The 16,218-nt window shown below is 47.3% G+C and overlaps 1 protein-coding gene across 1 annotated transcript in view; it reads right to left on the bottom strand.

Annotated features, from left to right (window-relative positions):
* Tll2 (tolloid like 2) overlaps window positions 1-16,218 on the bottom strand; it is a 122,940-nt gene that overhangs the window by 67,349 nt on the left and 39,373 nt on the right. Inside the window, exon 3 of the mRNA XM_052186069.1 lies at window positions 4,306-4,380. Within this exon, the coding sequence (XP_052042029.1) occupies window positions 4,306-4,380 (75 nt within the window). The remainder of the gene's footprint in view (window positions 1-4,305; window positions 4,381-16,218) is intronic.

Genomic DNA, 16,218 nt, shown 5'->3' with positions numbered 1-16,218 from the left:
AGAGTTAGGTAAAGCAACCAGTGTCATAGCTACTGACAGGCTGAGCAGGGATTCAAACCCAAGTGTTTCTGATTCTCATGGCTTATTTGACTGGGTGATTTTTATGCCCTGCAAACTAGTGAATGCAAATACCCTGATACTATCTATCCCTGATGAACGCATGAGAAATGATGATAGTATCCTATGTGGACCAGTAGGTCCCCTGGTCTCTGTGAGCTCATGCTAATGCTAACATTCAGTGGAATCCACATCTCTCTGTCCTTAAAGTCTGACATTTGACTTGATTAAATGTGGCAGAAGTAGTTATTATTAGGGTTCTGGTCCAGGCCCTACGTTTTCTGCTTTTTAATAAGCCAACCACCTTGCTGTAGATTTGGGTCCTTGAAGAGGAGAGGACAACTAAGCTGTTCTGAACCGCCCAGCCCAAGCTGGCTGCTAGAAGACAGTCAAGTGGGTGACCCTTGCTGACATTAGAGGAAGAGCCACTGCACTGAGTGAGCCCAGTCACTCCACAGAACCGTGACATGTCACTGTCTAAAGTCAAGTTCAAGGATGGTTTTGATGCAGCAGGAAATCACATAAATACAGAAGAGGAAATTCAACATGGTGCCAATGCCATTTTGGTGCTGTGACAACTCTCTCCAGCTGCTTCTCCACACACGGTGATCCATCTTTACCACCACGCTTGTCTGTAGCCAAATGAGCAGTCCCCGTATTTGCCTGAAGCCCAAGAAGCTGGAGGTGCCACATGCTGGCATCATAACACATGGATAAATCAAGCAGGTACCGGCCTGAAGGTTTGATCCTTACAGGCTAGCTTTCATGGTGCTGTAAGGTGCTATGTATGCTACCAGGGGAGAAAAGCAGTCCACAGTGTTTCTTAGACAGATATAAACCTTGTCAGCATAATAATTACTGTCCCACGAGTGCAACAGTGGCATGCATATTATAGAAGTAACCAATCACTTTCTGATTGGCTATAAGATCAACTCCATGATTAGGAACCCAGACCTGGCACCATTATTGGCACCAAAGACCTACCGTTAGATAGAAAAATATGCCCTAGGGAAGAATCTTCTAACATTATTCTGCTTTAAGGCCATAGTATTAAAATAACTCCTAATGAGTTGTTGCTATATTCATAGATTAGTCCATCTCTCAATCTGAATCAGAGAAACTTCTTGCAGTTGACACAGAGACCCACAGCTGGTCAATGTGTAGAGAATAAAAGGCTTCTGCACGCTCAGCCCTAAATGGGACATCCATAGGACACTCGCCTCCCCAACTCCCTACCCTGAGGCTCAGAGAATATTGTGGAAGAGAGAGTAGAAGGATTCCAGGAGCCTGAGCAGATGGCTTGCCATAAGAGATCAGTGTCTTCCTGACAGAACAGGGCAGAGGCATGTACGAACTCACAGTGATTACGACAGCACACATGAGACCTGCATGAGCTCAGACCAGACAAAACCCCAGTATGTGGGGTGGAACACAGAGTCCCACTCCCAACCGAGAAACTACTGGCATTTGATATCTGCTTGGGAGGGAGTCTGTTTTCTTTAAGGGTGATCCGGGGTGAATCGTGATTCAGGACAAGCCCCACACCCAAGAATAATTGGGCAACACACTGAACTCAACAGGTCTGAGAGAGCGAGAACATGGAGTTGGTTGGGTGGTGTGGAGAGAGGTGTGGATCTGGGAGGAGTTGGGGAATAGCGGGAAAATGATCAAAAAACATTACATAAAGTTTTCAAAGAATTAATACAGATATTGTTATTAACTATCAAATAAGCCAAAGAAGAAAAGTACATATTTTTGTTTGTTTTGATTTTTTTGAGACAGGGTCTTGTGTAGTTCAGACCAGCCTCAAATTTACTGTTTAGCTGAAGATGACCTTGAACTTGTGATCCTCTTACCCCTGCATGCCAGCTGCTGGGATTACAGGTCTTCACCTTGACACCTAGTCTACATGGTGCTGGGACCCAAAGCCAGGGCTTCATGGATGCTATGAAAATACTCTGAAGACAACTGAACTACAGCCGCAGGCAAAAGGAAAAGAAAAAGAAGAAAAGAAAGGCGAAGATTCTACAGGGCCTGACTGTGGTCCCAGCTACAAGATGCATAGCTGAAAACAAATGCAGACTCCTCCAGCAACATGGTGGGGGAGGGGACGAATCTGCTGCTCTGTGAAGTAAGGCAACTTGAAGATCATCTGCACCCCAATAGGGAAATAAGCAAAGGATACAAGGAGGTGAATACCAACGTGCACATCCAGATCATTATCAAACACAGGAAAAGATGCTCCCGGCCACCAGCATTCAAAAAGGAACACAAACTAAGTAATAATAGGCTATTGCTTATTGGTTAAAAGTACATGGGACTCGTGAGGCTCTGGGGAAAGGAATAATCCTCATAGGTTACCATGGAAATGTGGATTGTTATTCCTGCAGACACTCAATATTGCAACATCCATTTAAAAAAAACATGCTAAGTGGGGCCGAAGAGATGGTTCAGTGGCTAAGAATACTGCTCTTGCAAGGAACATGAGGTTGGTACCCAGCACCCAGGTCAGGTCAGGCTGCTTATCAGTCCACAACTCTTGTCTTTATGACCTCTCACCCCTACCCCAGATCTGCGGTCTTTCCCTGACTTGTGGACTCTCTCCTTCCCTGAGATGCATAGTTGCCCATGCCTTGTGATCCCCCTTCTCAGCTCCCGGGGACTCAGTGCTCTCTGTGGACACCTACCATAGATGCGTGCCCACACAGAGACACAAATGAATACACATAGTTAAAAATAAAAATACGTCTTTAAAAATCAGACTACATACATGAAGTACATGTTCAAGGATGCTTGGTGCAGGCATGGTTCACAGCAAGAGTCGGAAGTGGAATGAATGCTAGCAACAAGGGAACAATCGGATGAACTGTCAATCTCTACCGAGAACACAACTAAGAATTGCAAGTATTGCAATCGAATCTATGGAGAACTGCAAATCTTAGGACTAAATTAATCACAGCTGCTTTGGAGTTTTCTGCAAGACATCAGTGATGAAGCACGATGCATTGAAACGTACGTAAAATGCAATCCTGCATTAAAAAGAATAATGCCAAAACCTATGCATACATACATGTTGATGTGCATGCTTATATGTGTCCAGTCCTCCTATGCCAACACGAATGCATGCAGAAAAACATTTAAGGAAGCGGAGAAGTGTCATTATCTGGGAAGAAGAGAAAGGTGGCTGTGGACCTGGAGGAGGTAGCCAAAGTAAGGGGGAAGAGGAAGCACTAAAGAGGATCACGCCATTGGTACACTCGTGTGAATGTATATGAACTTTTCAATATTTGCATCTGTCAGAGAAATAATATTGAAGCAAAATCATAAACTATAACAAGTATTGATTTATATTTCATCCCTACAGAGGCATTCTTAAACACAGGATCCTAGCATTTAAAAAGTTACTCCTTTACTCTCCAGTTAACTCCAGCACTGCCCTGAACAGGAAACATGTCTCCAAGATTGACACACATTCAAACACCACCAGAACTCATAGGGCCTCTGAACCTTCACATGTAGAGAGGCCATGAGGCTACTTCTGGGAAGGATCTAGACTGGCCGCCAGCAGCCACCTGCCTCCCGTATCCCTGCCTGGGCAGACTCTACTCTACAGTGGCCGACAGCCACCACCCCAGATCTACTGTCCTTTCTTACCGTGTGGACCCCCCACTTCTCTGAAACACATAGGTCTTGTCGTCTCTTTCTCAGGCCTTCAACTCACAAGCCAAGTAACCAGAGAGAAAAACCAAACCCAGAGGACAGATTGCCTAGCAATCCCCAACCCACAAACCCTGCCTTTCCATACTCTTACCCTTCAGCAAGACAGCTTTCCCTGCCCCCATCCCAACAGGACAATTTTCTATGCCCAACCCCCCCAGCAAGTCCCCCTCCAACCCAACCACCCCTCATTCCACCAAGGGAAACATTTCTCTATGCCCATTGCTGTCTGTGTGCATGCCCAGTCCAGCTGTTGACAAAGGAGGTCCCAGGTTCCAGAAGACACCCAAAGCATGGGTCTGGGGTGTGGTGATACCAGCTGATGGATACAGGGTCTCCTTTGGGAGTGATGCTGAAAGTCTGAACAAGATGGAGAGGGTCATGCCACATTGTCAATGTACCTAACAACACTAGACACTATACTTTGAAATGGTTAAAGGGTTTAGGTTGTTTACCAAAATTTGCCAAAATTTGAAAGAAAAATAAAACAAAAGATTCCCCAGAGGCCTGGTGTAGCCTCACATACATTACCCTTTCTTGGCGCCTGGATGCTGGTATTAGAGACTGTATCATTTGGCCACCTTGCAGATGTCTCCTCAAGGCCACCTGAAAGAGGACAGGAAAAGAGCTAAAGACACACCCTTCAGTAGCATTGAGGGAAGCAAACCAGGCCATTGGGTGATTACCAGAGCAGCAAGGATTTGGTCAACTAAGGTTTATTGGGTCCATAGTGCCTTTTTTATTTTAATAACCACTTAAAAAGTAGCAAGACTACCACCACCCTTGGTCAGTCAAGGATGCTCAGAGTGGAATTAATAGACTTTGTGGGGAATTCTAGGTCAGCTCCTTATCCTCCTAGAGAAGGCAGAATGGATGCACAAGGACGTTCTGGAGTCAGGTCCATGCAAGCGGTATTCAGCATGGCCGCTCAACTTCTGACGGAGCTCCGTCACTGAGGTCCTGCTGTTCTGGTCTTTCTCTTTTTGTTCTATTTTCCTGCTATGAAGAATCACATTTAGAGAACCACTGTACTTTCTTTATAAATGGGACTCTGCAGACACAGTAGAGCAAGGACAGTAGGGATCAAATGTGTGTGGGGGCAGCCATATCTAGACATGCTGTCAGCATTGACCTCACTGTCAGAAGATGTCAGTCTCCAAGGACTAACTGTCCTGCTGTGTGTTGGATCCAATCCTGGGGCCACAGATTCAGCCACAGACATGGCAGACATGGTTCCTGTCTCAACGCTAGCACTCTCTAAATGGAACAGCAGAGGAGCTAACTGCACATTCTGAAGATTAAATTGAGCATGTGCTCACAGGAGGGGTCGGGCTTCTGTGGGAGAGTAAGAAAAGTCATCAGTGGGTGCTGGGTGGAGTACCGGGGAGCAGATCTGTGCCTAGGAAATACAGTGACCGTGAAACCATATCAAAGCCTCCAAAGAAGAATTTATTGACAAACAAGAAGGTATTTCTTTGCATTGAGTGAGAAACCTGAAGCTTATGAATCAACCTTCCATAATCCTTCTGCGGCCCTTAGAACACTCTGGGCTAGGTAGATAACAACCCCATCTCGGAGAAGCCAAGGCTAAGGTGAATGCTAATGAGCCCGGGTGGGGGCGGGGGCGGGGGGCGGGGGGCGGGGGTGGGAGGAGGGGGTGTCTGGCTCACAACATGGTCTCTTGGTCAAAGTCCTAAGATCTACCCTGAGCCACCAGTGCCTGAGGAAGGCTTACATTTGGCACCTCACTGTCCAATGGTTAGCCTATGTCCAAGTCCGCACCAGTAGAAGCAATGTGTGACCATTCACCAGCTCCTGAGTGGCAGGCTGCCTTGTCCACCTGCCAAGTGGACTCAGGCAAAGCCAAAGCCTCAGGCAAAGCCTGCAGCTGCCCTGGCCTCCTGTAGAGAAAGGACCCCCACCACCAGGCAGGGACAGGAGACTCCCTGCATCCTGCCTGGCTGGCCAGCTAGGAATGCGCTCACAGGGTTCCTGCAGCTGTTGGGGTCTGCGCTGCCAGCTCTCGGCCCTTGGGTATTCCAGTTGCGATATCATTTCCTCTCAGGCTAAAGGTCAGGGGAAATCCTGACGGTATGAAGTCGTTCCTTAGCACAGGAATGTGCCATCTGCAGAGAGAGGGGCGGGTCGCCGCCAGGCTCCGATTCTAGCTCAGCCTCCGCCCCACAGGCTGCGCAACTGCTGCCGAGAACCTGGGCGTTAGCATCTTTGGTCTGTCAAATGGGCTGCTGCGGGGACCAAATGAGGTAATGGGTTTGTTTAGATGTGTGTTCATTCAGAAAATATGCACCCGACACCTGCTATGTGCCAGATTCTGTTACTACTGCCGGGGAGGTGACCTCAGGAAATTATATTCTGATGGAGGGAGGGAAAAGGCGGACAAATAAAAGTGAAGTATTTAAGTTGGCTGCTGGTGAGTATGAAGAAAAAAAAACAGAGATTCTAGAGGGCCATTTCTTGTAGGAAAGAAAAGCAGAAGTCTGAAGAGAGACAAAGTCTATAGATACCTGGCAAAGAGCATTCCAAACTGAGGAATAGCAGGTGCAAAGGCCCTGAGGTGGGAACACACTCAGCAGCAGGGAGCTGGGGGTGCCAGGAACGGAAGGAAAAGATACTGAATGGCAGTGAGCCTGTCAGCCATCAACTGCAAGACCAGCCAGTGAGAGGCCCTGCAGGCAGGCATCCCCTGGCCTTCATCTTTGAGGATCCTAGGTCGGATTCGGGCGGTTAACTGCATCCAATTTTTGCATAACCAGAGTTGTTAAGAGTGGACAAGAGGGAGGCATGAGAATTGAGCTTTAAAATAAGTGTCTCCAAGCAGTGGGAGTCCAGTATAGACATCAGCCAGTTTCATCTTGTTCCACTTCCCGAAATGAAGCAGGGAAGGGAGCAGGAAGGAAGATCTGTAAGTGATGTCTGGATGCAGCCCTGGTTCAAGATGAGCTGGAGGTTCTAATGGAGGCCCTTAGGGCAGTGGTAGAGACTGGGGCTGTGGGGAAGGCTGAGGCTGTGATGAAGGGAGCCAAGTACCCCTGGGTTCCACAGTAGGCAGAAGATTCAGGCGGGGTTCTCTAGTTCCTTTGGCTCTCTGATGCTGGGGGCTAGAACAGGTGAAAAGCTTTGGAGTTGGGAGAGACACAACAGGTAGATATGACTGAAAGAATCTGTGAAAGTGCCAACCATGGTGTTAGCCACAAGCTAAGAATGCAGCTAAATATTATCCTTGCCCGGGTTTAGGGGTTCCAGCCTCATAGACACCCGAGGAAGGAGCAGGGAACACACGCCAAGTGCCTCAATGGCCTTGAGGGCACTGTGGTGTCAGTCATAGATGTCCTTGTTGCCCTCAGACTTCCCATCAAAGCAAGAACAACGTGCTCTGCTGCCTACCCTCAGAGGTATAGGCAACTCCAAAGACCCCCAAGCCTTGTCCAGACACTCTGTGAGAGGCCACCTGACATTAAATGACAGAGCTGTGGGTTAAGAAGACAAATCCCAGCTTTGAATGGAAGCGCGTGTCTTTCATCCCAGCACTTAGGAGGAGGTAAAGGCATGTAGCAAATTCAAGGCCCATCTAAGCGACACAAGCTCCTGTCTCAAAAGACAAAACCAACACACTACCACCAAAACCAACATAAGACAAGAAGTCGCTCTTCTGCCGTCATCCTCAGAGGGACACCGGGCTCCGCCTGGGACCCACCTAGGCCATGTTGACGAGGCTTGCAAAGCATCCATCCCATTGCTTTGGGATGTGATCTGCTCTGCGTGTGGCTGAGACATTTAGCGGCATGGCCCTCTGAGGCTCCTCTGCCTCACCTCTTGCCTCTACTTCCACAAACCAGACCACCCTAAGCTGTAGAAAGTGAGTTTCTATTTCCCATTATTTGTCTTTATTTTTGTGGAAATGGGACCTTATTATGCAGGCTAGGTTGACCCTAAACTCAAAATCCTCGTGCCTAAGTACTGAAATTACAGACTTCAGTCCCACAGACAGGGACTGCCTTCCTATTTTCATCTTAAACATCTTCTTAAAGCATGTCCTTCTCTTGGGCCTGGCTACATCTCACTGGTTTCCCTCACCTCTAGCTGGACACCACTTCCTCTGGGACACTGCAGGCTGGTACCCTGGCTCTTCCCAGCTGTAAGGCCATACCGCCTCTGAGCTTCCCCAGGCCCCACCCAGCCCTTAACTCGTACCACACATGCCTGACATCTTTTTGTGTTCAATGGAACCCTCTTAGTAACATTTTAGATTTAGTAACATAAAGGAAAGGACACACACACACACACACACACACACACTAATACTCAGAACCTGGCACGAGGCAGGTGCCCCGGTTACATAGGTGATGGATGGGCCAGCCTGCAAAAGACTGGGGCAGCTTAATGGTGTTTCAAAGGATGGTGGCAGTCTCTAAACACAGCTCAGTTTAGTGCTGTGGGGGAAATGTGTGTTTCTCTGCTTTACTAGTGAGAGGGAGGCAGCTATTGAAGAAGCTCTCAACATCTGCCACGATCTTGAATGACTGGGAAATCTTTTAGAAATATGGAGGCCTGCCCCACAACCCAATTCCTACCCTCAGAAGCTCTGCTCTAATTGACCTGTGGCATGCCTGGACACGGAGACTTTGAAAAGCGTCCTAGGGGATCTGAAGATTCAATCAAGAGTCATCACAGCCGGCAGGGAAAGAGGCATATACTCCTCCCCCCCCCGACCCCCGACAGGGTTTCTCTGTGTAGCCCTGGCTGTCCTGGAACTCACTCTGTAGACCAGGCTGGTCTCGAACTCAGAAATCCACCTGCCTCTGCATCCCAGAATGCTGGGATTACAGGCATGTGCTACCACCACCTGGCTGAGGCATATACTTATAGTTCCAGATGTTACAAGCCTGAGAGAGGAGGGTCATGAGTTCCAGGGTAGCCTGGTCTATACAATGAGACCTCGCCGTGGTGGGCATATGCCTGGGAGGCATAGGAAGGTGGATTTCTGGGTTTGAGGCCAGCCTGGTCTACAGAGTGAGCTCTAGGACACTCTGTACAGGGTTCCTGTGTTACCCTACCACTGCCTGCCAAATAAAGTTGACCATAGCTGCTCAGAGCTGTAGAAGAAGCCTCATCTTGTACTCTATTCTTTTTTAAAAAATGTGTATTGTGGGTTTTCCTGCATCTCTTTACTCTGCACCATACACGGAGGTCAGAAGATAATGTTGGATCCCCTAGAACTGGAGTTAGAGATGGAGTTGCAGAGGTGTGAGCTTCTATGTGATCAATGCGAATTGGAGCCTGCTCTTCTGGGAGAGCAGCAGTTGTTCCTAACCACTGAGCCATCTCCAGCCCCTTGTATGATTTTTTTTTTGTTTTCTTGGCAATTTGGGTTTTTTTGGCATTTGTTTGTTTGTTTGCTTGCTTGCTTGCTTGTTTTTTAAAGACAGGGTTTCTCTGTGTAGCCTTGGAACTGTCCTGGAACTCACTCACTTTGTATACCAGGCTGGCCTCGAACCCGGAGATCCACCCACCTCTGCCTCCCAGGCATGCTTTACCCCTGCCAGGCGTATGTATTGCATGAGGTTCTTAACAACTGAGGCCCTTCCTTACAATCTCACTTAGGAACCAAAGATATGTTGAGGCTAGACCCACCCAACCCCAGAAGAAGCTGTGTTACCCCTAAAATGACAGTAACTGTTCCTTGACAGATGAGGCTCAGGTCAAGACTACAGGATGGAAGTGCGGTAGGAGAAAGACTGGAGCTGGGCCGGGCTCAGTGAGGTGCTTGTCTTGCAAGCAGCAGGACCCGAGTTTCACCCCAGAACCCATGTGAGGGAGCACGCTGACAATCTAACCCCAGCATTGAGGGGCTGAGACGGGAGGTCCCGGGAGCTCAATGGCCAGCCAACCTAACCTACTTGGCAAACTCATGTCAGAGAGACTTTGTCTCCGAAGGAAAGGCAGTCTGTGTTTGAGGAATCACACCTGAGGTTGTCCTCTGGCCTCCAGACGCACATACTCACACATGAACAAATGTATGTGTACACACACACACACACACACCAAACAAACAAACAAACATACTTGGGCAACTGGATTCATTCATAGTACAGTGGTATATTCCTCCTAAGGAACTGACTGAAAGACCAAAAAAGGTCGACATGTCTATGTGTACACATGTACATACACACACATGCACATATATAAGCACAAGTATGTATACAAACATACAAACATATCTCACACATTTGGCCAATGTTTAATTACCTCTTCAGTGTAACAATATGCAAAGCCTTGTAAATTTCATTAGTCACAGGGGTTTATTCAAACTGTCTCCTTTGCATAAGAAACCCAGGCTTACAGCTGGTCTCTGGGAAAGAAAGCCTTCCAGGCCTTGAAAGGAGAGCTTGGCCTGTCCAAACTCTCTCTGAAACACAGTGGAGGTCAGCGGCCTGTGATGCATGAGGCCAGTCTGCAATGTCTCTAACCAGCATCTGCAATTCAATTCCACAGTTTCCTTTATGGAACAATTCGCTGAATTCCAAGTTGTTCTTTTTTCTAATTCACCATATAATTCACCTCCCAAGTTCAATTAAGAAGCAATCTGTTAGCAACTTTGGGAGCAAGCTGCTTTTCTTTGGGAAAGTCCAATTTTCTTCCGCTCCCAACAAAAAGTGCCTTAATTACATGCTTCAGAATAGACTTTGGTGTACACACAACACCCTTTCAACTCACCATAATTAATGAAATATCAACGATACTCACGCAAGATATCCAGGCAGGAAGAGATAGGCTCCTTCCAATCCCAAGGGGACCTTGTTTCATAAATCAATATTGCCCATTTGAATAATAGTGACTATGAATATTCATCAAGATGGAAATGCATAAACAAAACTTTAATTATTCCGTCTATTTTTTCATTCTTAAAGCATAACATTACTTGATCCTTCATTTTCTTTTAAACACAATAGCTACTGTTCTTAACAGCAGATTGTTTTAGCGTGCCTTTATAGATAATTATAGCAGAAAATGGCTTTGAGTCGATCAAAGAAGAAGAAGAAAACCCAAGCACAAGAGCCTAAAAACCAGTTTACTAGCAGCCCATTCACTTCAGAAAATCTTGGTTGAGCACCTGCTCTGGGCAGCAAAATGGTGCAGGGTCCTGCCCACACAGCCTGCCTTCATGGTGTCTGAGTTCTAATGGATTAGCATAAGCAATAAGCTCTTTTTTTTTTCAGGGAGGAATTAAGTACTTTGAAAAAACTGTAACCAAATTTTGTGAAAGAAGGTAGGTGGTTGTGTGCTGGAACTTAAGACAGGGAGACACCTGTGTGCCAAAGAGAGTGACAAAGAAACCCAGACTTCAAGTAAAGGTCTCAAGAAACACAGAGGAATCTGTGGCTGCAGTTGGGCCTCAACTTAAACCTGTCAGGCATAACACTGAGAGGGATTATCTGGGGACACCTCACCACCTTGCCTAATGGTCCATTTAACACATAGTGAAGAAGTGTCCCCATTTTAAATGAGAGAGAGTCGAGGTTTGTAATCCGTGAACCAGGCAGTTAGCAGTTGGACCAGCATTCCTTTCCCAAGGCTGACCCATCAGAGTCCGGAAGCCACACTGAATTCCAGGCCTTTCGCTCCTCACCTAGATAGGTGTGTCCAAGCCACCACGCCCAGACAAGACCCAGAAGGTGCTCACCTCCACAGGAACTAGCAAAATACAACTGTCCCGCTGGGGTTTTAATAATTGCCCCTTTAAAAGGTCGACCCAAGAACAAACCAGACGGTCACTATGGCAGTCAGTGTGTGATACTGATCGCGCCCGTGCCAAGGAGCTTTCAAATTCCAACTGCTACAGAAGGGAAAGGGAAAACGAGTTAAAAGGTCATTGCCAGATTGTGTCAATGAAATGATTTAATCCTGGCTAGGGAGTAATGACAGGAATTCTGCTACAGTTCCGGTGGAAGAGAAACAAACCGGTAGTATTCTGTAATTTTATAAGATATTTCAAAGTCTCCTAACACAGGCAATGCTATGTCTTCAAGCTGAACACACTGAGGACATCGGCAGGAGGACAAAGGTCGCTCATTTCAGCTTTAAAAATAGTCTGTAACATCAGTAAGTACCCACATTTGGGGAGTGCTAAGATCAACTATGACACAGTGGAACAATTTGTAACCTTTTAAACTATTTCAGCTGTTTGCAAATAGAAAAACATAATATTGTAAGGTAAAAAAGTAGCATAAAAAACACAAACCAACAGGTTAAGAAATAATGCCAAGTATAACTCAGATAGAATCCAGCATGACCCCATGGTCTCATAAAAAGCTTAAAATACACGGGACAACCAAGGCTTCAGGGACCATTGTGGGGGTCTTTTGCTTGGGGACTGTGAAGTAAGCTTTACATTTCTTATATGCTTTTTGTAACTTCCAAATTTTATACCCCATGATGTTTTTATAATTGAGAAATAAAGAATTATTTTTGAAGAACTCCATTCCAATGGATATTTGCCAAAGAACATGTTTTCTTCACTTCTGCACACATATATAAGTACAAGTATGCTTACACACACACACACACACACACAAGTTGCTAGGGAAACTTTCTGGTGGGTGTGTTTATGCAGATGAAAAGTCATAGGCCAAACCCCAATTCCCTCCACTATCCTACTTCTCTCTCTCTCTCTCTCTCTGTCTCTCTCTGTCTCTCTGTCTCTGTCTCTCTCTGTCTCTGTCTCTCTCTCTCTCTCTCTCTCTCTCTCAACATTGGAAGAAACAAAGAGTCCACACCTTGTCAGCAAGGCATCCCATTGGTGGGATCCAGAGAGAAACTGTCAGCACCCTCTCAGTCTTTTCAAGACCAGGCCCTCTTTTTCTAAGTTCACAGACAAAATATTTGTGTTGTGGCATAGGATGAAACCGAGAATTTGATCCTGTCCCTAGGCAGAGGATCATGGGAGTGGATATTCAGGAGAGGACATTGCTCTATAACCCAAGCTTAAATGGAATGTGCTACATAACCCAGGCTGCTCTCAAACTTGTGATTCTGACCCACTTTCCACAGCCTCTGAGATCTGGGATCCCAGGCAGGAATCTCCGTTTTGCTTGGTTCCACCCATCTTGAAGGCTGTGTCTGCAGGTGTCTGTTCCCACATTGGTGTATGAGCCAACACAGATGCTTTGCTTAAGCGTGGTTCACACTTCCAGCTTTCTCCTGCCCCTGGGCTCTGTGTACCCTTGGCTACCCACTCCATCTCAGTCACACCCAGCCCGGCCTTGCCTTCTTGGCTGTGTCCACTATCATTTAGTGTACAAAAGCTATCCTTCCTCACAGGGTTGTTATGTAAATTAAGAGACAGATCATGCACACAGTGCATAGAATGACTCCAGCACACAGCCAGCGCTCACTGAATCAGCTCCTATAACTTGGGAAAGGGTGCTAAGGACAAACCCAGGACTTTGTGCATATTATGCAAATGCTCCATTGTCAAGCTTTAACCTCAATATACGATGAAACCATCATCATTGGTATCACTGACCTTGAATCTCTTCTCGAAGTCTAAAGGAGTAGGAATGGATGGAACAGCCAACCACCAAGGCAGGGCATTTTATACAAGCACCACAAGCCAAGATAAAAGCTCACGTTCTCCTTAACGGTTAACAAATTCAAGTTCAGACCGAGAAACTCTTGCTGGTACCACAGTCATTGAAACAAAGGCCTGTCACTGCAGCTGGGATCCTATCTCTTTAACCCTGCTCCACATGGTGCTTGTCTATAACCATGTATGGCTTACACAGTTACAGAGAACAAAAGAAAAGGCAGACCTTAAAGAAAGACCCCAGGGGCCAAGTTCTGTGGAGTCATCCTGTCACCCCTGGAAGAATGGCTCCGAGTGGCCAAGATTCTCTCAGTGGTTCTCGAACTGTAGCCTAGCACTCATAGAGGTACCTGTCAGCTTCTGTTGGGTACTTTGCTGAGTGCAGTGCTCCTGTGTGCCGAGTCCTGTGGGTTTTCTCATTTGCCTCTCTCGGCATTCTTGTATAAGGTAGGCATTGCTGCTAGCTTTCATTTAACTGAAAACTGAAGTTTTGAGCACCCCCAACATTACCCTGCAGGCACACAGCAGGTAAGAGGCAAACCCAGAGGGCAGTCCTAGTGCCACCTGCTTCTCCTGGTGGCCTTTGTACTCGAGGACTAAAGAGGCTAACCTTGGCCATGAATAGCCAATGCCCCAATGAAAGAGATAGGAAAATCCCTGCTTCCTGGACAGCTAGAATGTAACAGGCCATGCTCACAGCGCGTGCTACTTGGTTGTATCTCAGGGCAGCTGCTGGAGGCTCGGGGAGCCTGGTGCATACTGTGAGAGATGTGAAGTCTCCAAGTGACAGAGGCAGGCCTCCAAAGAAGGGGGACAGAAGGAGGAGGCAGGGAGAAGAAAAGCAGATGAGAAATGGAACCCGAGACTCCAGAGAAGTTGTCCACTCCTCTGCCTCCTCTGGGAACCCTAGCAGGGGCTGGCTGAACATAGGTGCCTCAGTCAGAGTGCTCAGTCTCCAAACCCGGCATCAGGCTAGGTAGCCGTGAAGGCAGTTCTTCCTCAGGAATAGAGAATGGGCCCCTCTGGGTATAAAGAAGGTTGTCTTTACTCTTATTTGAGATCAGAACCCCTCTAGAACTCCTGCAGAGCTGTGCAAGGCACCCCCACCATGGCCAGGAGCCACCCCTTGTTTTGATTCCAGCCAGTTCCACCATGCAATTGGCCACTTCCCGGTGTGCAGGAGACAGCTGTGGGGCAGACATAAGAGTAACCCAGAGCAGGACCTCTGGCTCCCGACCTGGAAGTCCAGGAGGGCTTCCTAAGGATGTCGTTGGAAGACAGAAAAGGTTTTAAGACCCCGGAAAGGGAGAGTCTGTCAGGAGAGGATGCAGGAGAGGAATGCAGTATCTAGTTACACAGCACAGCGTTGGGTCTAAGTCATCTTTGGTAGGTACTTAATCTCTCAGCCTGTTTTCTCGCTAGTGGAATGGTTATCAGAGGATCTAACATCTTATGTGTCAGTAGCAGGACGATGTGTAGGATGTAACCTCACTGTCATCTTTCAGGTTGCTTCAGGAGACCTCAACCTCTTCATCTTGATGACCATCTTGAGGTCAGAACCTTACTGGGACCACCTTTTCTGTCTCCTCCAAATGAGGCTCTCCCCAAACAGCCTGTAGCCCCGACTCACCCTAACTTTCCCTAGACTAAAGCTACCCTGCATGCACAGACAGAATGCCAGCCTTGAACCTGAGGGTGTGTGATGATGGTGTAGTTTCTCTGAGATGGAACACATCAAAATGGGGGGAAAGCAGGACAGAGGAAAGGAACAGGCCATTCTCCCTCACAGAAATGACTTCAGGTTGGGTTCTGTGAAACTCCAGAGGGAAACTGCTACTTCTTCACGGTCCTTTGTTGGTAAGATGTTCTTTATATTGGTTTCCAGAAACTTCTGAGAGTCATTTATGAAGCAAGGACTGGCTAGGCTGACAGCAGTGAGGAGATTAGTCCCAAGGACCTCGTGACTGGTAGAAAGATAGGAAGAGAGCAGCCGGGACCAGAGCGTACCGAGAATGCACAAGGCTAAAGCAAGCTACTTTGGAAGATGTGTGAGCATCCACAGAGAAGGACTGGTTGAGCATGAAGGAAAGGCAGGTTGAAATGGGAAGAGGAAGGGAGGGATTCAGACCTTCTAGACATACATTGCAATGGGAGTAGGGTAGGCTTAGACCAGTCTGATCCCACACACCTAACTAATTCACCTCTCCATCCTCACGCCCACAGCTGTCCACCTTGAACCGGGCCTCCTGGGCTGTTCCATCTCATGGTCCAGTTCCCTCCTCCATGAGCGTGTTTGGGCTTGCTTCCTCCTGTGATGTCATGCCCATTGCACATCCAATCAAAATTCCCAGCCCCCTCCCCCTTTCAGGAAGCCACACCCCCTTCTCCATGCTTCATTCATGGTTCTACACTCTCTTGTCCACCCCCACACCCAATCCAATAAGCTTCCACAGTACCTCACACATATAAGTGTGGGGGTATGCACCCCTAATATATGAACATACAGAGGTCAGAGAACAACAGAGTATCTTCCTCTTTCCCTCTCTGCTTTGTTGCCTTGAAACAGGGTCTCTGACTGAACTAGAGCTGGACATTTTGCCCAGGCTGGATGACCAGCAGGCTCTCAGAATCTACCTGTGTCCACATACCAGGCTTTTTATGTGGGCACTAGGGAGTAAAACTCCGGTCCTTGGCTTACGGATCAAGTGCTCCTCCCCCTGATGGTGTCCTCCGCCCTGGCCTATGGAACAATTCTCTGTACGTCTGTCAATGTGCCATTCCTACAAAGCTGTCTACCACTTGAGGACCAAGGGAACAGCTTGGATCCCTCCAACACATGG

This window comes from Apodemus sylvaticus, chromosome 1, assembly GCF_947179515.1.
Source record: "Apodemus sylvaticus chromosome 1, mApoSyl1.1, whole genome shotgun sequence".
NCBI classification, from domain to species: Eukaryota; Metazoa; Chordata; class Mammalia; order Rodentia; family Muridae; genus Apodemus; species Apodemus sylvaticus.
This window is presented reverse-complemented; position numbering and strand designations above follow the sequence as displayed.